The sequence below is a fragment of the Gigantopelta aegis genome, chromosome 5 (genome assembly GCF_016097555.1).
Source record: "Gigantopelta aegis isolate Gae_Host chromosome 5, Gae_host_genome, whole genome shotgun sequence".
NCBI lineage: Eukaryota > Metazoa > Mollusca > Gastropoda > Neomphalida > Peltospiridae > Gigantopelta > Gigantopelta aegis.
In genome coordinates this window covers 17,852,114-17,872,567 of record NC_054703.1, presented here as the reverse complement: position 1 = coordinate 17,872,567, position 20,454 = coordinate 17,852,114, and the positions used below count along the sequence as shown (strand labels likewise).

Sequence of the window (20,454 nt, the reverse complement as noted above, 5' to 3'; positions counted from 1 at the left end):
AAGCAGTTGCATTAAGCTATATTTGTGGTTAGTGACCTGGAATATAAAGCATGTATCTAGTGATCACATCTTGACAATACATACAGTGATGACAGGATAAACTGTTCTTATTACAAACATGGACAGACGTGTGCGGAGGCAGCCAACTACAACAGTTAAAAGTGACAACATTCGTTTGTAAAACTAGGTTTTTTATTTTGCTTTTTTAAATTGTGTGAGGCAAGATTGTGAGTTTGTTAAAACTCTGGTTATTTTTTGTATTTTGCATTATTAAATAATGTTACACACGCGAAGAGTTCACGGGGGAAAATGATCAAAGTCAGATTTTACAGTTTCGAGAAATATTGGTTTTAAAGGTTGACTGTCAGAATGTGTTCACATTCACTGCACTGCTGTGGGGTGTTATTGATTTTATTGAGTCAAATTAAAAACACCAAACACCCAACAACATATTAGAGTATTTGTTTGTAATTTGTTTTTGTGGACATTGAAAAAACTCTCCATTTTATCAAAATGTGACTAATCTGGTGAGGCAAGATTCAGAGTTTGCTAAACCCCAGTTGTGTTTGTATTTATATTGTGTTTTGCATTAGTAAAGATAGTATAATATGGTGAGTCGAGATTGTGAGTTTTTAAAAACTGTAGTTGTGTTTTTATATTTCCTTAGTAAATGGTGTTGTAATATTGTGAGGCGAGATTGTGAGGTTTTGAAAACTGCAGTTGTGTGTTTGTCTTCAAAAGCAAATGATGTTGTAGGCTAATATGGTGAGAAGTAATTGTGAGTTTTTAAATACTGTTGTTTTGTTTTTATTTTGCATTAACAAATAATATGGTGAGAAGTGATTGTGATTTTATTGAACTTTTAGCTCTATTTTGCGCTAGTAAATGCTATTATAACGTGTGGGTGAGTTTGTAGCTTTAAAGTGGTGAATATGTTTTGGCCATTAGTCACCTTTGATGGAATCCCTTTAATGGTGATTGTAATGAGTTTCAAAATCACTAAATTAACAATTTCATCAGTTAATGTTTATTGTTTGAAGACAACTGTTTTTGTACGTTCTAACCATGCAACATGACTGCGTGAAACAGTGACTCGTGATATTGTGTTTTTAATAATAAGTTCAAAGAAATTATGAACTTATATTTGTAAAACGGACAGACGAACGGTTAAACGAACAACATTACAATTTATTTTTTGTTTAACGCCACCAAAATCAGTTGGTTGCACCGATGTGTTTCGATCCTGCGACGCAAGCACCTAATGTGAGCATTGAAGCGAATAAGCTAACTTCCCACTCCCACCTAATGTGAGCAATGAACCGAATAAGCTAACTTCCCACTCCCACCTAATGTGAGCATTGAACCGAATAAGCTAACTTCCCACCCCCACCCAATGTGAGCATTGAACCGAATAAGCTAACTTCCCACTCCCACCTAATGTGAGCATTGAACCGAATAAGCTAACTTCCCACCCCTACCCAATGTGAGCATTGAACCGAATAAGCTAACTTCCCACCACCACCCAATGTGAGCATTGAACCGAATAAGCTAACTTCCCACTCCCACCCAATGTGAGCATTGAACCGAATAAGCTAACTTCCCACTCCCACCCAATGTGAGCATTGAACCGAATAAGCTAACTTCCCACTCCCACCTAATGTGAGCACTGAAGCGAATAAGCTAACTTCCCACCCCCACCCAATGTGAGCACTGAAGCGAATAAGCTAACTTCCCACCCCACCTAATGTGAGCATTGAACCGAATAAGCTAACTTCCCACTCCCACCCAAGCAAATAAATGAATGAACAAATGAAGGGAACATGAAGGAACGAATGAACAAATGGATGGATGTATGTGCTAAACTAAAAAAAAAAGTCCTTCGATTTGTTTAAACGGCGATAGCATTCCGTCTGTCCGTCCGTCATATAAATAAATAAATAAATAACATTCTATTTTGATTGTATGGCCATTGACATTGTTTTCACTGATAACCTATAAATTGGCAAGCAACATCTTAAAGTAGAATCTCAGAGGAAGAGGAAATAAATAAATTATTTCACTAAATGTCAGTGCTGTGTTGGACTTACAACCATGGAGTGATTTGCCAATATAGCGTTACAGGTAATGATTGCGAAATGGGTTTTTTAACAGCAAATAAAAAAATCCCAAACAAAATAAATTAAATAGAAAAAAAACCCGAGGAGGTGGAGGGCGAGACAGAATGATAAAAATAAAATTAAAAAAGAAAACCCCCACCAAAAACCCCATAGCATACAAGAAAAAAACACGATAATAAAAACACGAACACAAACAAACAATGGGTGGGAGGGATAAGAAGAAAGAAACCCCCACAAAACATCCCCAAACAAAACAAAAAAACCACTGGCTCCAGTTTGATGTGGGCTGAATTTGTTACGGAATACAACTGGACTGCTCACCCAAAATTTTGAAGTTGATTTGAACAATTTAAACAGGCTGCCAAATTGAAATGTTTTCGACTATTTTGAGAAGAAAAGCTAAACATTTTGAATAGGGGTGAAGTAGTCTGAAGTCCTAAGTATCCCAATAAAGATTCGCGTGTGATGGTGACTCTGCGGAGACGTGATCGACTCGCTGGGGGTGAAGCTAGCCGACGTCTGTATCCCACTAGTCTTCCCTCACCACCGGTCGGTAGTGTTGTTATTCAAGGCGACATCCAAGAAAACTTGTTGGTACAGCTACGAATACAGGAGTTCCGCCATGAAAACAACGTATGTGAAGTTCTGTATTTATTACATACCTTCTGTTATGTTTTACAAAAACGGTTTTTAGTTTAACGTCATAACAAGACTTTGCTAAATCTATGATCAAAACTCCTTTCGTGGATTTGCTTATCGTTAAGAATCCTACTCTGCGGCAGCCTTGTGTAATGTTTCAAATACGATATGACATAATTTGTAAATCATATATGACGTGAGTAACTAAAAGTGGCTAATTGCAGTAAAAATACAAAAGGGAATTCCCAATTTAAAAGTTCCGGTTCAGATCGCACATATGTGCGATACAAAATAAATTTATCAGACGGTTTCAATAAAAACCCATAGAAGACCTCAATGAAGTCGACACTCGGTGAACTTCGCAGGACACTGCAATCATGCTATATATGACATTGTTCATGAAAATCCCATGGAAGACGGCAATGAAGTTAACACTCGGTGAACTTCGCAGGACACTACAATCATGCTATATATGACATTGTTCATGAAAATCCCATGGAAGACGGCATTGAAGTTAACACTCAGTGAACTTCGCAGGACACTACAATCATGCTATATATGACATTGTTCATGGAAATCCCATGGAAGACGGCAGTGAAGTTAACACTCCGTCATATTTGGGGTAAGACCATATGGATAATATTCATGCTAAAGTATATGTTCATATAACACACAGCATAGTACAGACTAAGTTAAGCAAGGAATGAATTGCTTGAAGCTCTGTGCATGCACACATTTCGGATGGCCTTAGGCGCTAACCATTTGTTTGTAAAATATACACAATTATTCAAACATGATGCAGTAAAATTGTCTAAACCATGCGCACAAGCATTCTGAACACATTTCTATATTACTAATTAGTATTACAGACTTACAAAGTGATCTTACTCTCCATTGCATTACATATACAATTCACATACGTCACAGCAGGTCAAATTGGCTTGTTTCACTCATAATTTCAGAATTTATTCTTTTTTAATACTAGTATACTAAGAATAATTAGATACAATGTTATAACAAGAACATCATATTATAGGCGGGGACACAGCAAATCAGCATATCAGCAAAAACAATGATACCAATGGCAGGTATCCAGCAAAACGAAAACATTAAACAGTAATACGCGATGCAGCAAGCTAAATGTACGTAAAAGCCTATATCCATGTTTATAAATATTCCAACCGTATACAGTGTATACATTCGACTTAGAAACACTATTTGTAATAAGAAACTTTTAGCATTACACTTACACTATTAACTAATATGTGATGACGCACGCTAAATTTACTTAAATGACTATTTTATAGTTAAGGGTAAAAATTTGGGCAAAATCATTTCATTAGTCGGTGACGTAAAGAACGTTTTAAAAAAGACAAAAATTGCATTCGACACGTGTATTTGTTAATAAACATGTTTGACACATGGCCAACATATACATATATTCGTCTTTTTTCGTCTTCTTTTTTTTTGTGTGTAAAAGTTCGTTAAGTTATTGACCAATGCGGTGAGCTGGAACATTCTGTTCGATTTTTTACCCTTAACTACCACAACTTCCGTGCTCGACAAATTAGTTTTTAGGTTTGAATACGATTATTTAATTCGATTGCAGAAAAAGTAAAGTGAACGAGAAATGTGTAAGTATGCAACATGATGTACTTTGACATTTCGAGTCTCCCGCTATGCAGGTTTTAGCAGTAATCGATTATTTCGTAAACACTAGATACATAAGAAATAAGAAAACTGCATCTAAATGGCGAGTGAAGGACCTTGTATCTTTTAGTTAGTAGGATCGAAAGTTTTGTTACAAATAAATATATGTTAAATGGTTGCAACATTGACATGTATGAAGAGAGTTTAAGCAAGCAAACGTAAGAAAATATATCAAATCTACCAATATATACCGGACTCGGTAACAGGCGGACGGTGCTTTTGGGTGCTATGGAATTTGGAATGTCCCGTAGGATTAGTGTCAAATGGAAAGGGTACGCAGTTTTTATGAAGAAAATTAAGCGCAATTTTGAACAGTCCGTCGAAAAATAAAGACGGAACGTTTGGGTACAAATCAAACTGCGTAAAAGACCGGAAGCACTCATCGCTTGGATTGGGAATACGACAATCTGGCTGCATTCAAGAAAGGCGGTGCAAGAATTACTTTATTAATTTCATTTCAACTTATTTTCGTGCTTATATCCAATTAAGGTTCAAGCACGCTGTTCTGGGCACACACCTCAGCTATCTGGTCTGTCCGTCCAGGACATGGGTTAGTTGTTAATTGTTACTGGTTAGAATTACTGGCGTGGCATGAAGAGCAAGGCGAATAACAACACCAAATAACACCATTATTGTCCACATGAAAGATTGCCTCCTGGAACAGAACGATCGATTTGTGCCGTGACCAATCAGTGTCAGCTATGGCATGATCAGTGCATACGTCACTACTGTCATAGTTACAAGACTCCAGAACACGATTACCCTAGCTACAACACGAAATACGATTATAACACGTGCAACCAGAATACACAAGGGAGACAACAAAATAAGAGGAATTGTTCGTCTCTCTTCGTGAATATCGAACAATCCGTCTTTTTTATTGGTGATTTTCCTCCAGTATTTTCTAAGGAGACCAAGGGAGGCGATCCAGGGTAGATGTGTTTATATTTTAATAACACATTCTGTATGCAAAGAGTGAATGACTAAAATAAATTAGTTTACGTCAGAAAGAAGAAAGCATCTGCTCATATGAGACGGACGTAGAGCTCCTGGTTGCAAGTGAAGAAAACGACAGAAGCAGAAAAATCCAAGTAACCGATTTTTTTTTTAAATATCAAACGAAACAAACCCTAACACAACGTTGAGAAGGAATCGAAGTGGACCAGGAAACAAGTCTCGGTAACATTGAAGAATCAGAACAAGAAGTAAAGGGTGAACTTTAAGAAAGTGAAAAGAAGGACGTTAGAAGAGCTCTGTGGAGAGAACACGTTAAGACTTGAGTTGAAAGGCGCTCGTGAAGAAAGCCAGCCATGCAGACGAGGAAGCTGTTGAGTTGGCTGTGTTGTGTGATGCTCGCCGTCAGCACTATCGCAGCGCCCGTATCGGAAAAACACGCAAAAGGTAAGAAATGTCATTTAGAGAAAATGTACAGATTTTTATTTTAGCTCAAGTGTTTGTTAATGATCTTAGAGATTAGAGGGAGGACTGGTGCGTGATTGTTAACACTGAAAACATAATTGTCACGTGAACTGTTATCTGTTAAGTTAAAGTTTGTTTTTCTTAACGACACCACTAGAGCACATTGATTAGTTATTCATCGGCTATTCTGACTCGTAGTCATCAGAGGAAATCTGCTACATTTTTTTCCTAATGAAGCAAGGGATCTTTTGTATGCACTTTCCCACAGACAGGGTATCTGTTAGTGTCCGTATGGATTCAGTGTGACGGACATTGGGGTGAAATGATTAAACCATACACCTTAAAGCTGGCCGGCAATGTGTCCGCACTGTCTCTCATGTAGAGGTAGTTCAGATGGCTAGATTCGTACCCATGACATAATAAGTGGATTTAAGCAAGAAAGCAAAGACAATAAATGATTTCTTAATAACACCCTAGCACAGTTTTATACAAGCTTAGTTTAATATTTGGTCTAAAGTATGAAAGCAGTAAAAATATATTTTTGGTTAACGACGCCAGTAGTTTATATGGACTGTTATGAGTTTTCATCGAATAAAATATTAGTGGTTGTATATTAAACGTGTTTCTAATAGTTCTGGATGAAACTTCATTTTATGTCCTAATATATATTTTGTTCGTACGATATCATATGCTGTTTGGGGGACTTAAAACTATTAAGACAATCAGAAACACATTGAATATACAGGCACTGATATGCTAAACTGGAAAATGTATTTAATATGTAATACTCGTTACAAATTGTTTTTTAAGGGTGAGGTGCCGCGCGGCCGCTTCCTTTAATTTTTACCCAGCAAAAACACTGAATAAGATGGTCAAATTATGCACTTGATATAGAGGTTTATAAATTCAGAATGTTTTTGTTTTGTTTTTGATATCTGTTGGTGTTTGCTTATTTTCTGTGTAAAATGCGACATGCGCACGATGGTAGTCCGTAAAGGTCTATGCACGCTGGACGTTTGAGAGCGTGAATTTGTATCCGAGGCGAGCTAACACACACACATACACAGCCATACACACGCACGCACGCACACACACACAAACACATACACATACACACACGCACACATATACACGCACACACAGGTGCAGGTAACCATATGAGACGGGACAATGTGCGCGCGGTATGTGATGCGTGCGATCTTGACATGCATTTTATTTTCCGTTTGTTTTCCATGTAGGAAGAAAACGTAAGCTCCAGTTAATAAGAAACCATTTGACTTCTTCAATAAAATGTCCCTATTTCATTTATAATGTCATTTACTGTGTTCTAAAGCTCGATGTATATTTCACCGCCGACAAGAGTCAGGATTAGGTTTAAACAGGACTGGGCGCTTCAACTACTCAAGTTGAAGCGCCCAGTCCTGTTTAAACCTAATCCTGATTTTTTCAGTATGATTTTAATACAGTTCACATTTAATGTTCGTACATGTTAGTTTAATGCTTTTTAGTTTACCTAATAAAAAATAAATTTCAGTTGCGCATGAGATCGGTGATCAAAGTATAAATTGACCTTAAAGGGACATTCCTGAGTTTGCTGCATTGTAAGATGTTTCTGACTAATAAAATATTTCTACGATTAAACTTACATATTAAATATATTTGCTTGTTTAGAATATCAGTGTCTGTATATTCAATGTGTTTCTGGTCTTCTTAATATTTGTAAGAAGCCCCAACTGGATTTTGTCTTCAAATAATTTCGTACGTACGAAAAAACTATATTTTAGGAAATAAGATGAAATTTAACCAAGTCCAAATATTAGAACGATCAGAAACACGTTTAATATACAGCCACTAATATTTTATGCAGAAAAATATATTTGATGTAATTACAATCGTTAAAACGTCTCTGTTAGTCGATAACATCTTAAAAAGTGCAGCAAACTCAGGAATGTCCCTTTAAGACGTGTCCCTTTATGACGTGTCACAGCTCTACCGGTATACATCTCAAACGCATGCGATCGTTTTGCGTCATTGCCCCTTTAAGTGTGAGCAAACATTCTATTTCTTTTGTTTTGCCGTGCACCCAAAGTTGAGTATTCTGATATTGCTATGTAAACATATCAAATTTGAGTATTCTCATGTTCTTATGTAAATATTTCTTAGCCATTCTAGGTGTAAGTCCGAACATGCAAAAGAAATGACTGTATGCGTGACGAAATGCCGACATAGCGTCTAACATATGGAGTGAAGACACTTGTCTAGACAATGAAGGAAGAAACCCACACCAACCATAATATCACACTTACTCTTAGGGTATGGTGGGATCTTGCTCAGTCGGTAGACGTATTCGCATGGGTCGAAAGATCGAATCCCCATGGTGGACAAATTCTCTGTTTTCTATGCGCGCGAGTTTTTAGCGAAGCGCTGGCGCGGCTAAAGCAAACCCGGACACTCATATAGAAATTATCCTAAACCATAGAATCACGTTTAAGCGCAAATTCCATTGTTCGTAATTCGCATGCGCATTGTTATACCTATTGTGTATTATGTGTATATCATATGTGTGTGTGTGTGTATATATATATATATATATATATATATATATATATATATATATATATATATATCAAGCGTTTACTGCAGCCGTCTGTATAATATGTTTGTAAACCACCTCAATGCATCACCGTTTGGTGATCTGAGTTGAATAAAGTTCTGTTCTGTTCTGTTCATAGGTATACGTATTTTGTAATCCGCATCCGTATACGTAATTCGTAATCCGCATCATTCACATTCTATGCAAATGGTTTGCGTAGATTCCATGTATGCGGCTTCCGTATGTGTTCGTATCCGATCTCTCTAAGCATTGTATTGTAGATTCGTAATTTACTTATAGATATATAATATGGATTGCTGACAAATAGAATTTGCGCCTTGTGCGTACATTTCCCGCGCCAAAAACTTCACACACGGAAAACTGTCGTTGGAATGTAGAAAATAAGAATTCAGAATCGATGTGAATTCTCCGAGGCCGCAGGTTTGCTGTAAACGTGAGTTTAGGAGCAGTTTACAAATCTTAACCTACAATTAAAGACAAGCCTACAAAAACAACAAAGACAGATGACTGTCTAAAAATCTCAACTCGCAACTGGTAACGAGCCCCAAACGCAACAACATCTAATAAAGATTGCCATTTATAGCAATGAACAACAGACATCACATTATGAATAATTAAAAGTTTTTTCTTTATATATATATATATATATATATATATATATATATATATATCATCTACGTCTCAAAGTGCGTTCACCTAACGATAAAAACACGAACATTATAACGGAAATACTATTCTACATTTTTCAGCTACAAGATAGACTGCAATCAGTTAACGTAAAAAATCAACAATGTGGATGTAAAACAAATTCATTTTAGTAAACCAAAGCGGTTCGTCATTTTCCACTTTTAAGGCCACTACATGAAAAACAATATGTTCTTAACTATGTACAGTTGACGAACTCCTTGCTTATTTTTTTAAAGGAAAAACTTAGTTTATAAAGCATTCTGGTGCGGTCCGCGTTTTACCAACACCCATCGCTAACACTTGATGTCAATACTGATCGGCATTACGTTCATACCAGGGAATAGTTTGTAAAATATACTTTTTTCTAATGAATTGACTCTTAATTAACACAATTTATATACTCAAAATTATTTACAATTGTTATGAATGGATTATGAATACTACTCATTACAGTAGATGCACACAAATGCAGCATACGTTTTGCAGTTCGAATAAAATAATTGAAACAAATTCTAACAACAGGGGTCTTAAAATCAAAGACAATAAATGCTTTGGCCTTGTTGATCTGGCATGTGTGAGGTCGTGTGATTGGCACCGAAGGTTAATTCATCTTCCTATATTTTAAGTCAATTTGTACGAGCCATGTGGACCCGATATTGGTAATTGTAATGAATAAACAAAAATGACTTTGGTAATGGTTTTAGGGGTTTGTAAAATTGTGTATTTATATATGCACTTGTCTGAAAGTAATTGTTAATGAAAATGTTCTAGAACTGTGACAAAAAAACTCACAAATGAACGACGAGCAGCCGACAACAAATCGGATGTTGATTGCGCGAACAAACTGAACGGAGTTGGAAGCATAACGCAGTTAGGGGTTTCTGATCAACTATAAAACTGTTTTGTTTGGGGGCTTTTTTTGTAAATAATTTCAGTTTGGTTTGACGTAATGAGAAAAGTAAACGTGTTTTGGAAATAACAAACAAATACTATTTATGTGTATAATTTACAAATCATTCGGCTAAAAAATAAATAACTTGCAGTAAATTTCATAGTATAAAAAAGGTGCTTCCTGTGGAACGGTCTATGGTAACGTTCATCGGAGAGAAAAAAATAAACAAAACAAATAAACAAACAAACAAAAAACATATATCCCCAAAACAACCACAAAGAACAACAAAAACAACCAACCCCCCTCCCTACCCAACCCCCCCAAAAAACCAATGCTAAAACAACAACAATCCCCCCCCAAGAAACCCCCCCCCCCCCCCCCCCCCCCAAAAAAAAAAACAGAAGAAGAAAAAAAAAAAAACCAAAAAAAAACCCAACAATATTTAAACTAACAAAAAGGGAAAATAAAGGAAGTTATATTTTTGATCCGATGGAATCAGTGGCGTTCAAAACTTTCCGGCGAACTCTCAAAGTAGTTATCACTAGAATAGACAACATTTTATAAGGAGGGATGGGTGGGGGAGGGGGTGGGACCACCCACCTTTTTTTAGTCTTTACTATGGGAAGACAGGATAATATAAAAGTATCTTTTATATAACGACACCACTAGGGCACTGATTAATTAAGCATCGGCTATTGGATGTCAAGCAGTTGGCCATTCAGACGCCTAGTTATCAGAGGAAACCGCTACATTTTTCTTAATGCAGAGCGGGATCTTTTATATGCATTTTCCCACAGACAGGAAAGCACATACCACGGCTTTTAACCAGTTTTGGTGTACGGGTTGGAACGAGAAAAATCCAATCAGACGAATGAATCCACCGAGTTTGTTCGATCCTACGATGCAAGCACCTCAAGCGAGCACTCAACCACTTGAGCCAAATCCCGCCGCTGGTAGGCAAAAACGAGAACCATCGCTGGATTTTTTGCGCCACTCCCCTAGTGGCACCAGCGATTAAACTCTTACAACCCTTTGGCGTCACTTGAAAAGTGACGCCGGTTTGGGAAGTTATAATAACTTCCTAAACAACTAGTAGGCTGTCAGGATTGGACTGAACTGCGGTTGGACACGGTGGGGGGTGGGGATGATGGGATGCCGGGAGTTAGGGCATTCTTTGGGGCTATATGCGTAGGCGGTTCGGCCTTAGGTTTTGTGTAGGGCAGGCCTCCTCTCCCTCCCGACCCTCACCTGGTCACACCAATGTTTAAAATATGACTGGCAGCCCCTTTCCTCTTAACCTCCCATGGGTTTAATGAATATTGTTCAAGAATTATTATTAATATTAGACCAGCCCATCTAAATTTGCGCCGAAAATATATTATATTAATAATTTATATAGGATAGGAATGTTGATATTTTTTTTAAGGGCGCAGCCAAATCTTTTTAACCCCTATTTTCCCCTTTTTATACTTTTGGCGTTAATTTTCAAAATTTACCCTATTTGTTAGGTTATCCCTGTCCCGAGTCAGACCTCCGATCCTATCGGTATATGGACCCTAGTGGTATATGGACACGTTAAACAAGTTACTAAGCTAAGCTAAGCAAAAACGAGGAGTGATGGTGGGGTAGAGGTGGGTGGGTGTTGTCCCAGGCTATATAAAATATGTTAAATGATTAAACAAACAAAATTTCCTTTCTTGGAATTTTTTTTCTCATTTAACAAACACGTTCTGTTTTCAATCTGGAATTTCTCCTATGTGATTAATTGTTTTGTAACAAATGAACCCGTTGACACGTCTTTATCGCCCGTGACGTCATTCCATCCGTCAAGTACTGCAGTTGTAAATAGAGATATACAGAGATAAAACACGTCTTCATCGTCGTGACGTCATTCCATCCAACAAGTACTACAGTTGTAAGTAGACATAACAGAGATAAAACACGTCTTCGTCGCCCGTGACGTCATTCCATCCGTCAAGTACTACAGTTGTAAGTAGAGGTATACAGAGATAAAACACGTCTTCATCGTCGTGACGTCATTCCATTCCATCCAACAAATACTACAGTTGTAAGTAGAGATAACAGAGATAAAACACGTCTTCGTCGCCCGTGACGTCATTCCATCCGTCAAGTACTACAGTTGTAAGTAGAGGTATACAGAGATAAAACATGTCTTCATCATTCGTGACGTCATTCCATCCGTCAAATACTGCAGTTGTAAGTAGAGATATACACAGATAAAACATGTCTTCATCATTCGTGACGTCATTCCATCCGTCAAGTACTACAGTTGTAAGTAGAGATATTGACAGATAAAACATGTCTTCATCATTCGTGACGTCATTCCATCCGTCAAGTACTACAGTTGTAAGTAGAGATATACACAGATAAAACATGTCTTCATCATTCGTGACGTCATTCCATCCGTCAAATACTGCAGTTGTAAGTAGAGATATACAGAGATAAAACACGTCTTCATCATTCGTGACGTCATTCCATCCGTCAAATACTGCAGTTGTAAGTAGAGATATACAGAGATAAAACACGTCTTCATCATTCGTGACGTCATTCCATCCGTCAAATACTGCAGTTGTAAGTAGAGATATACAGAGATAAAACACGTCTTCATCATTCGTGACGTCATTCCATCCGTCAAATACTGCAGTTGTAAGTAGAGATATACAGAGATAAAACACGTCTTCATCATTCGTGACGTCATTCCATCCGTCAAATACTGCAGTTGTAAGTAGAGATATACAGATATAAAACACGTCTTCATCATTCGTGACGTCATTCCATCCGTCAAATACTGCAGTTGTAAGTAGAGATATACAGATATAAAACACGTCTTCATCATTCGTGACGTCATTCCATCCGTCAAATACTACAGTTGTAAGTAGAGGTATACAGAGATAAAACACGTCTTCATCATTCGTGACGTCCTTCCATCCGTCAAGTACTACAGTTGTAAGTAGAGATATACACAGATAAAACACGTCTTCATCATTCGTGACGTCATTCCATCCGTCAAATACTGCAGTTGTAAGTAGAGATATACAGAGATAAAACACGTCTTCATCATTCGTGACGTCATTCCATCCGTCAAATACTGCAGTTGTAAGTAGAGATATACAGAGATAAAACACGTCTTCATCGCCGGTGACGTCATTCAATCGGTCAAATACTGCAGTTGTAAGTAGAGATATACAGATATAAAACACGTCTTCATCGCTCGTGACGTCATTCCATCCGTCAAGTACTACAGTTGTAAGTAGAGATATACACAGATAAAACACGTCTTCATCATTCGTGACGTCATTCCATCCGTCAAATACTGCAGTTGTAAGTAGAGATATACAGATATAAAACACGTCTTCATCGCCGGTGACGTCATTCAATCGGTCAAATACTACAGTTGTAAGTAGAGGTATACAGAGATAAAACATGTCTTCATCATTTGTGACGTCATTCCATCCGTCAAGTACTACAGTTGTAAGTAGAGATATATAGAGACAAAAACACGTCTTCATCGCCCGTGACGTCATTTCATGCGTCAAATACTGCGGTTGTAAGTAGATATATACAGATATACAACACGTCTTCATCGCCCCTGACGTCATTCCATCCGTCAAATACTGCGGTTGTAAGTAGAGATATACAGATATACAACACGTCTTCATCGCCCGTGACGTCATTCCATCCGTTAAATACTACAGTTGTAAGTTGAGATATACAGAGATAAAACAGTCTTCATCGCCCGTGACGTCATTCCATCCGTCAAATAGATAGTTGGATTAACACACTGTTAGAGCATATTAATTAATCATGGGCTATCTAATGTAAAATATTTGTAATTGCGACCATCGATATTTATACATTTCTTTGAGGGTTTTTTTTCTCATAACAAAAAACACACAAAAAACCCAGTAAAAAACTAAAAAAAAAGAAAAAAAAGAAAAAGAAAGAAAAACCCACACCAAAAAAAAAACCCCCCAAACTAAACTAACAAAACAAAAAGCAACACACATTTACACTAATGTCGTGCATTGTACTGTTTTGTCCCCTGGAGCTGGCGACGTGTTCGGTTAAACGATCAGTTGAAATAGCCGAGTTCATCAATATTTATTCCAATGGATAAAGCGACAAAAACCTAGACCAATAAAATACGGAATATTGAAGTGGTTTCACATACTTGTGATGGTCCTGTCCCAAGGGTGGTACTGTCATTGTCGGTGAGATTACCCAAAGAAGAAGTACTTCCGTTGCAGCTATAAGTCCGTTTGACGCCGAATAGAGAGCAGAGCCAGTTGTCGACGAGACAACACTACATCATTCTTCATCACAAACGAACCATGCTTTCCTTAAAAAAACACCTGTCCATGTGTTCTTCTATATACCTCATGTGAAAGACCCTCCACCCAGAGAAAACCCTACCCCAAAAAAAAAAAAAAAAAAAAAAAAAAAAAAAAAAAAAAAAAAAAAAAAAAAAAAAAACCCACCTAAAAAACCACCAAACAAACCAACCAAACAAACAAAACAAAAACAAACACATAAAAAGTCCTATTCCACTCCCCCCCCAAAACAACAAAAACAACAACAACAACAACAAAAAAAACCCAAAAAAAACCCCACCAAACAAACAACTAAAGAAAAAAACAAAGAAACAAACACACACACACACATACACACACACAAACCCGAAAAAAAAAAAAACGAGACAAACCTAAACAACAACAAAACTAAAAAAAAAAAAAAAAAAAAAATCATAATGATAAGCACATTTTAAACTACGGCTATCGAGAATCAAAGAGGACACTAACTAACTGCCCTACTTAAAGTTAAGTTTGTTTTGTTTAACGACACCACTAGAGCACTTTAACTGCCGCTATTAGGTTACTTCTGTACCGATTAAGCAGCAATGGATCTATCATATACACTTCGACAGCTAGTTGGGACGGGAGGAAACACTAGAGCGCTCTACCACTGAGCTACTCCCCATCCAGCTCGAGTGACCTCTGGCGTTAGTCTATTATAACACAATAACGCTAGAGGACACTCAAGCTACACCCCACCCAGCTCGAGTGTCCTCTGGCGTTAGTCTATTATAACACAATAACGCTAGAGGACACTCAAGCTACACCCCACCCGGCTCGAGTGACCTCTGGCGTTAGTCTATTATAACACAATAACGCCAGAGGACACTCGAGCTACACCCCACCCAGCTCGAGTGTCCTCTGGTGTTAGTCTATTATAATACAATAACGCTTGAGGACACTCGAGCTACATCGCATCATGTGAGACTGAGAGTCGGAAATAATAAACTGCTATCACAAAGTTGCTCTTTGTATGCACTAACAGTATGCAATGGAATTGTTTTCTTAATGTTTCTTATTTGTTAACATTTCGAATATGACAATTATCTTGTAGATTTTGACTGTATGGTGGCTGTTACTTTGATGACGGTTGCTATGACAACGAACAAGGCATTGTCAGTTCCTTAGTAGGACAAACAAATAACGCATAATTATGTTCACTGTAAAATCAATACGGATCGGGACGATTCTAAGACGCAAAGACAATGTAATTAGTAAAATGTCAAGATGAACACAGTCTTACTCTGTCATCACATAGTTACATCCAGGGGCCATGGTATAAGCCGCAACATATGCTTATTCTCTTTGTATATAGGACACAACACGCGATTGTTTAGAGAAAACAATAGCAACGCCAAAACAAACACAATTTATCAGTTCTTATAAAGCTGGTCCACTAATCTAAAGGATGTATAGAATAAATACTAAGATTGTTATGTGATTGTATTCCTTTCAATATGTCTTTGGCCAGTCAGTCTACATTTGACCCCCCACCCACCCATATATATATATATATATATATATATATATATATATATATATATATATATATATATATATATATATATGTCTCTGTTTGTCTGTCTGTCTCGGTCTCAGTCTCTTTCTGTCTAGCTGTAATTAAGCTTGATCAACCAGCTCCACTAACGTCTAGGACCAGCGCTAATTACGTGTGTTAGACATATGATCCGTGTTTAGTCTAATGAAATGAGACCTGTTCGCGCCCCTTCTACACAAGTAATTAATAAGCACGTGCTCATATCGCTATAAGGAAAATGTCAACAGAAAAATCAATGGCTGCTTCTGTGATCACGTGTTTATAACGGACACCAAAATACTAGATTCTCGTTTTTAATGTTGTACAAAAACAATTCAATTTGGATATCAAATCTACACTAAGAGTCGAGCCAGACTTTTAAAGATGTACTAACAGCATGACGAGTATCACAACCAGAACCATCAATACGAACAGGTGCCAGGATACCAGAAGCACAGAACCATCAATACGAACAGGTGCCAGGATACCAGAAACACAGAAATATCATCACCAATAAGTGACACACAGCCGATAATCAGTCTATAAATGAATTAACAACAGACAGCAATAACTGATAATCATTCAACACGTGCCTGCATCTACTGAAGGTTGTAGTACGTCTCTACTGCATATCCTCCGGGTAAATGTGTCCAAGGCAGATGCTGTTTAAACTGGAACACACGGCACGTACAGTATGTATGTGGGCGGTAGACACTGCTCGTCTTGTGAGACTACAGATAATGAGTGGCCTGGACGTAATGGCTGGGTTTATTACCTGTGTAGCCGTGAGCTTTATTTTAATGTCAGATGTCGACTCGTCGTCGAGGAACTCGTGTCCCAGCTCCTTAGGCTTCCTCAAGACCAGATGTGACAACGGGCTGACATTTACAACTTTGGGTTACAATTCTACACAGACCAGACCCTGCTGTATTATTACGCGTAATTAGGTTGGACCGTTTCCCAGGCATATTCTTGAGTTAATTAGTAGACACTTTCCCAAGACAAGTTTGAAGTTATTTTCATAAGCCCGTGTGTGCTGCAAACTGACACACTATTTTAACTGTGTGTTAATACGTAGATGTGTGTTAATACGTAGCTGTGTGTTAATACGTAGATGTGTGTTAATACGTAGATGTGTGTTAATACGTAGATGTGTGTTAATACGTAGCTGTGTGTTAATACGTAGCTGTGTGTTAATACGTAGCTGTGTGTTAATACGTAGCTGTGTGTTAATACGTAGATGTGTGGTTTTTGGGTTGTTTTTTTTTACACTTTTTACACTTTTTATATTTTATATGTTTTGTTTATTATCTGTATTTTGGTTTTGTTTTGTTGTTGTTTTGCTTAAAATATTTCGATGCCAATTACGTAGCACAGGATGCAGTTTTGTTCTAGGCATTTTCCCCCTTTCATGCTAAGCAGTTATAAGAATAATTCGTTCAAACTCTCTTGTGCAGGTGCACACAGTCTAAACTTCACAAGAAGTGGACATCAGTGTGTTGTATTTACATTACGGTTAGTTTTCAAACTCCCCTGTCGCCGGCACACAGTCCATTCGTACCCGATATTTGTCTCTTTCTTTAGAATCATGTTTCGCATTTACTGCATAATAGTTTAGATTATCTTGAACATGCTGTTTTAACCTTCTCTACTTCAAGCAAACCGAAATGTATTCAGTCAATGTGTTGGAAAACAGTTTAAGACATAAAGTAAAATATTCAAATTGTCCTGTCATAAGTACAGAATTCACTTTTATTCGGTATGTTTTTTATTTTGTTATTGTTGTTTAATTATAATAATAATAATAATAATTATTATTATTATTTTAATTTTTTTGCTGTTTTTGGTTTTTCTGTATTTTCCATACTACAATTCAATGAGTTGTTTTAATTTTTATATATACGTTCCGTTTTGTTCGTATACAATTAAAGGTGACATCTTAAAATTGCATAAACGCGGCTTCTCCCCAAACCTATTTATTAACGTTTACTTTAAAATGGAAATATTATACCTTAAGTTATTCGTCGATAAAAATAAAAACAGAATACAATCATTTACTTGTAGAAGACAGAAATGACTACAATATTTAGTGGGCGATGACGGGACTGAGCGCGTTCTTTTGAGGCAGGCACTCTCCGTAACGCTGAGCCAGGCGAATGCTGGCTTTCTTTATTTTGTTTAGAACGCGCTCGCTATCTTTGTGTATTTTTTATCTTGTTGTTTTCTTTATCATCAATATTCCATAACAGGGTTTTTCCTTATTGTTACGTCTTTCGGAATATTGATTTGCGAAGACCATGTCGTTACCGGCACATTACGCATAGTGACGATCGTACAATCTGATTTCATTTTATTTTAAATCAGTGTCCAAGCTCGCTGTCATGACCGCGCTATTCAACTGTCTGGACTGTATACAATGCGTTAGCCATAAAATAGATATTTACCAATTAGCTATCAACCATTTGACACGTGCCTATATGTATCAAATGTTCAAGCATGTCTCACTTGGGCGCACTCTTCACGTTTTTCAAATAGATCCGATATTTTCCGATTGGCAAAAAAGCGTGTTTTATATACATTTTCCCACAGCCTAATACAGCGACTTTGCGCAAGCTCTAAATAAGATATAACACTAGATATGATTCTAATCAGTGATCATATCAAGAAATATCATATAAATATATATCATAAAACGATTTCAAATCCCTCAAGATTTATCAAATGTCGTAATTCTGGTGTAAAAACGTTTGCGCCCAAATCATATGACGTTGTTTTAAAGCTGCACGTAATCAACATGTTTTAACGTTGATCAAAGATTCTGGAAACCAAAAGCTGGAGCAGAACGAATACTGCTGTTAGTATATGCTGTTTCTGTTTTCTCTAATACAACCACAACGAACACAAACTAATCCAGAATACTGCATAAAAAAACAATCAAGACATCAATTGCATTTAATTTGTTATTATTTTGTTTTCTTTTGACGAACAGGTGAACATCATTCACGAAATTGAGAGTAGAAAAAATCTGGATTAATCCGTGAATTATAGAAAAAAACGATGATTTATTGTATTTACTGTCTTCTTTTCTTTCAGAAGCGAAAGACACGGCCGAGGTGAAACGGAATGCGAATAGGGTAACTCAATTTTTAAAGTGTTTTTATTTTATTTATTTAACGACAACACTAGAGCACATTGCTTTATTAATCGTCGGCTATTGGATGTCAAACATTTGGTATACCAGTTATAGTGCACTGGTTGGAAAGAGACATAGCTCCTAGACCACTCAGTTTAAAGTCCTTTACAATTGTTCAAGACTCTAGGTCTCAGTCGTCAAACTATTCAATGTACTTTCGCTTTCACCCATGATTAAAGGGACTGTTTTGAGTTTGTTAACATGTTGCCGACTAACGGAGACATTTAATGACTAAATTGCTTATTAACTACAGTGTTCTGCATAAAATAACACTGGCTATATATTAAATGTGTTCCTGGTCGTCCTCGTGTTTGTACAAGGCCATGCTTCACATTATTTCACGCGAGGTCACAATCAATGAGCGAAGTCGCATGTCTCTCAAACGTTTGAGAGGATGAAGTTTTTAACAGGAGTGAGATTGAATTTAATCATTATATATGTATATGTGTATGTGTATGTGTATGTGTATGTGTGTGTATGTATGTATGTATGTATGTATGTATGTATGTATGTATATATATATATATATATATATATATATATATATATATATATATATATATATATATATATATATATATAAAATTGATTTTACGTACCAAATTATTGGTAGACAGAGTCCAGTCTGGGCCACGTACAAATATTAGTACGACAAGAAACACATTGAACATGCAGATATTATATATAGTATGTAATTGTAGACGTTAAACGATTTGTCAGAAACATTTACAATGACAGTCCCTTTAATGTTTAAACATGAAGATAATATCTTCGTTACAAAATATGCTAATAATAATTTCATTAGAAAACATAACGTTATAAACCAGCCCATGTTACAAATAAATCATTATACTGGCATTGACATTAATATAATTATATTTGATATATAATTATTTTTTCTGTAATGTAGGAAAGTAAATATGTTCTAGAAATTAGAGAACTCGGGAAAACAGAAACATATTATTTGTGTTTTTAGGTGGAAGATCAAGAAAAGGAACTTGAAAGTTTAGTAGCACTTGCAGGTAAGAACCTTATTTGTTTTCTTTATCCACCCCCACCCCCATAATCACCACCGCCACCATCTCCATCATAATCATCGTCGTCGTCATCATCATCACCTCCACCATCATTATCATCATCATCATCACCACCACCATCATTATCATCATCATCACCACCATCATTATCATCATCATCATTATCATCACCACCACCATTATCATCATATCGTCATCACCATCGCCACCACCACCATCATCATAGTCATATTTTT

General features: G+C 36.8%; 1 protein-coding gene across 2 annotated transcripts in view; it reads left to right on the top strand.

Annotated features, from left to right (window-relative positions):
* Positions 1-5,491: 5,491 nt before the first annotated feature.
* LOC121373335 overlaps positions 5,492-20,454 on the top strand; it is a 46,962-nt gene continuing 31,999 nt past the window's right edge. For both annotated transcript variants that reach the window (XM_041499908.1, XM_041499907.1), the window contains exons 1-3: positions 5,492-5,867; positions 19,082-19,122; positions 20,158-20,203. In XM_041499908.1, the coding sequence (XP_041355842.1) occupies positions 5,777-5,867; positions 19,082-19,122; positions 20,158-20,203 (178 nt within the window). In that variant the 5' untranslated portion in view covers positions 5,492-5,776. The remainder of the gene's footprint in view (positions 5,868-19,081; positions 19,123-20,157; positions 20,204-20,454) is intronic.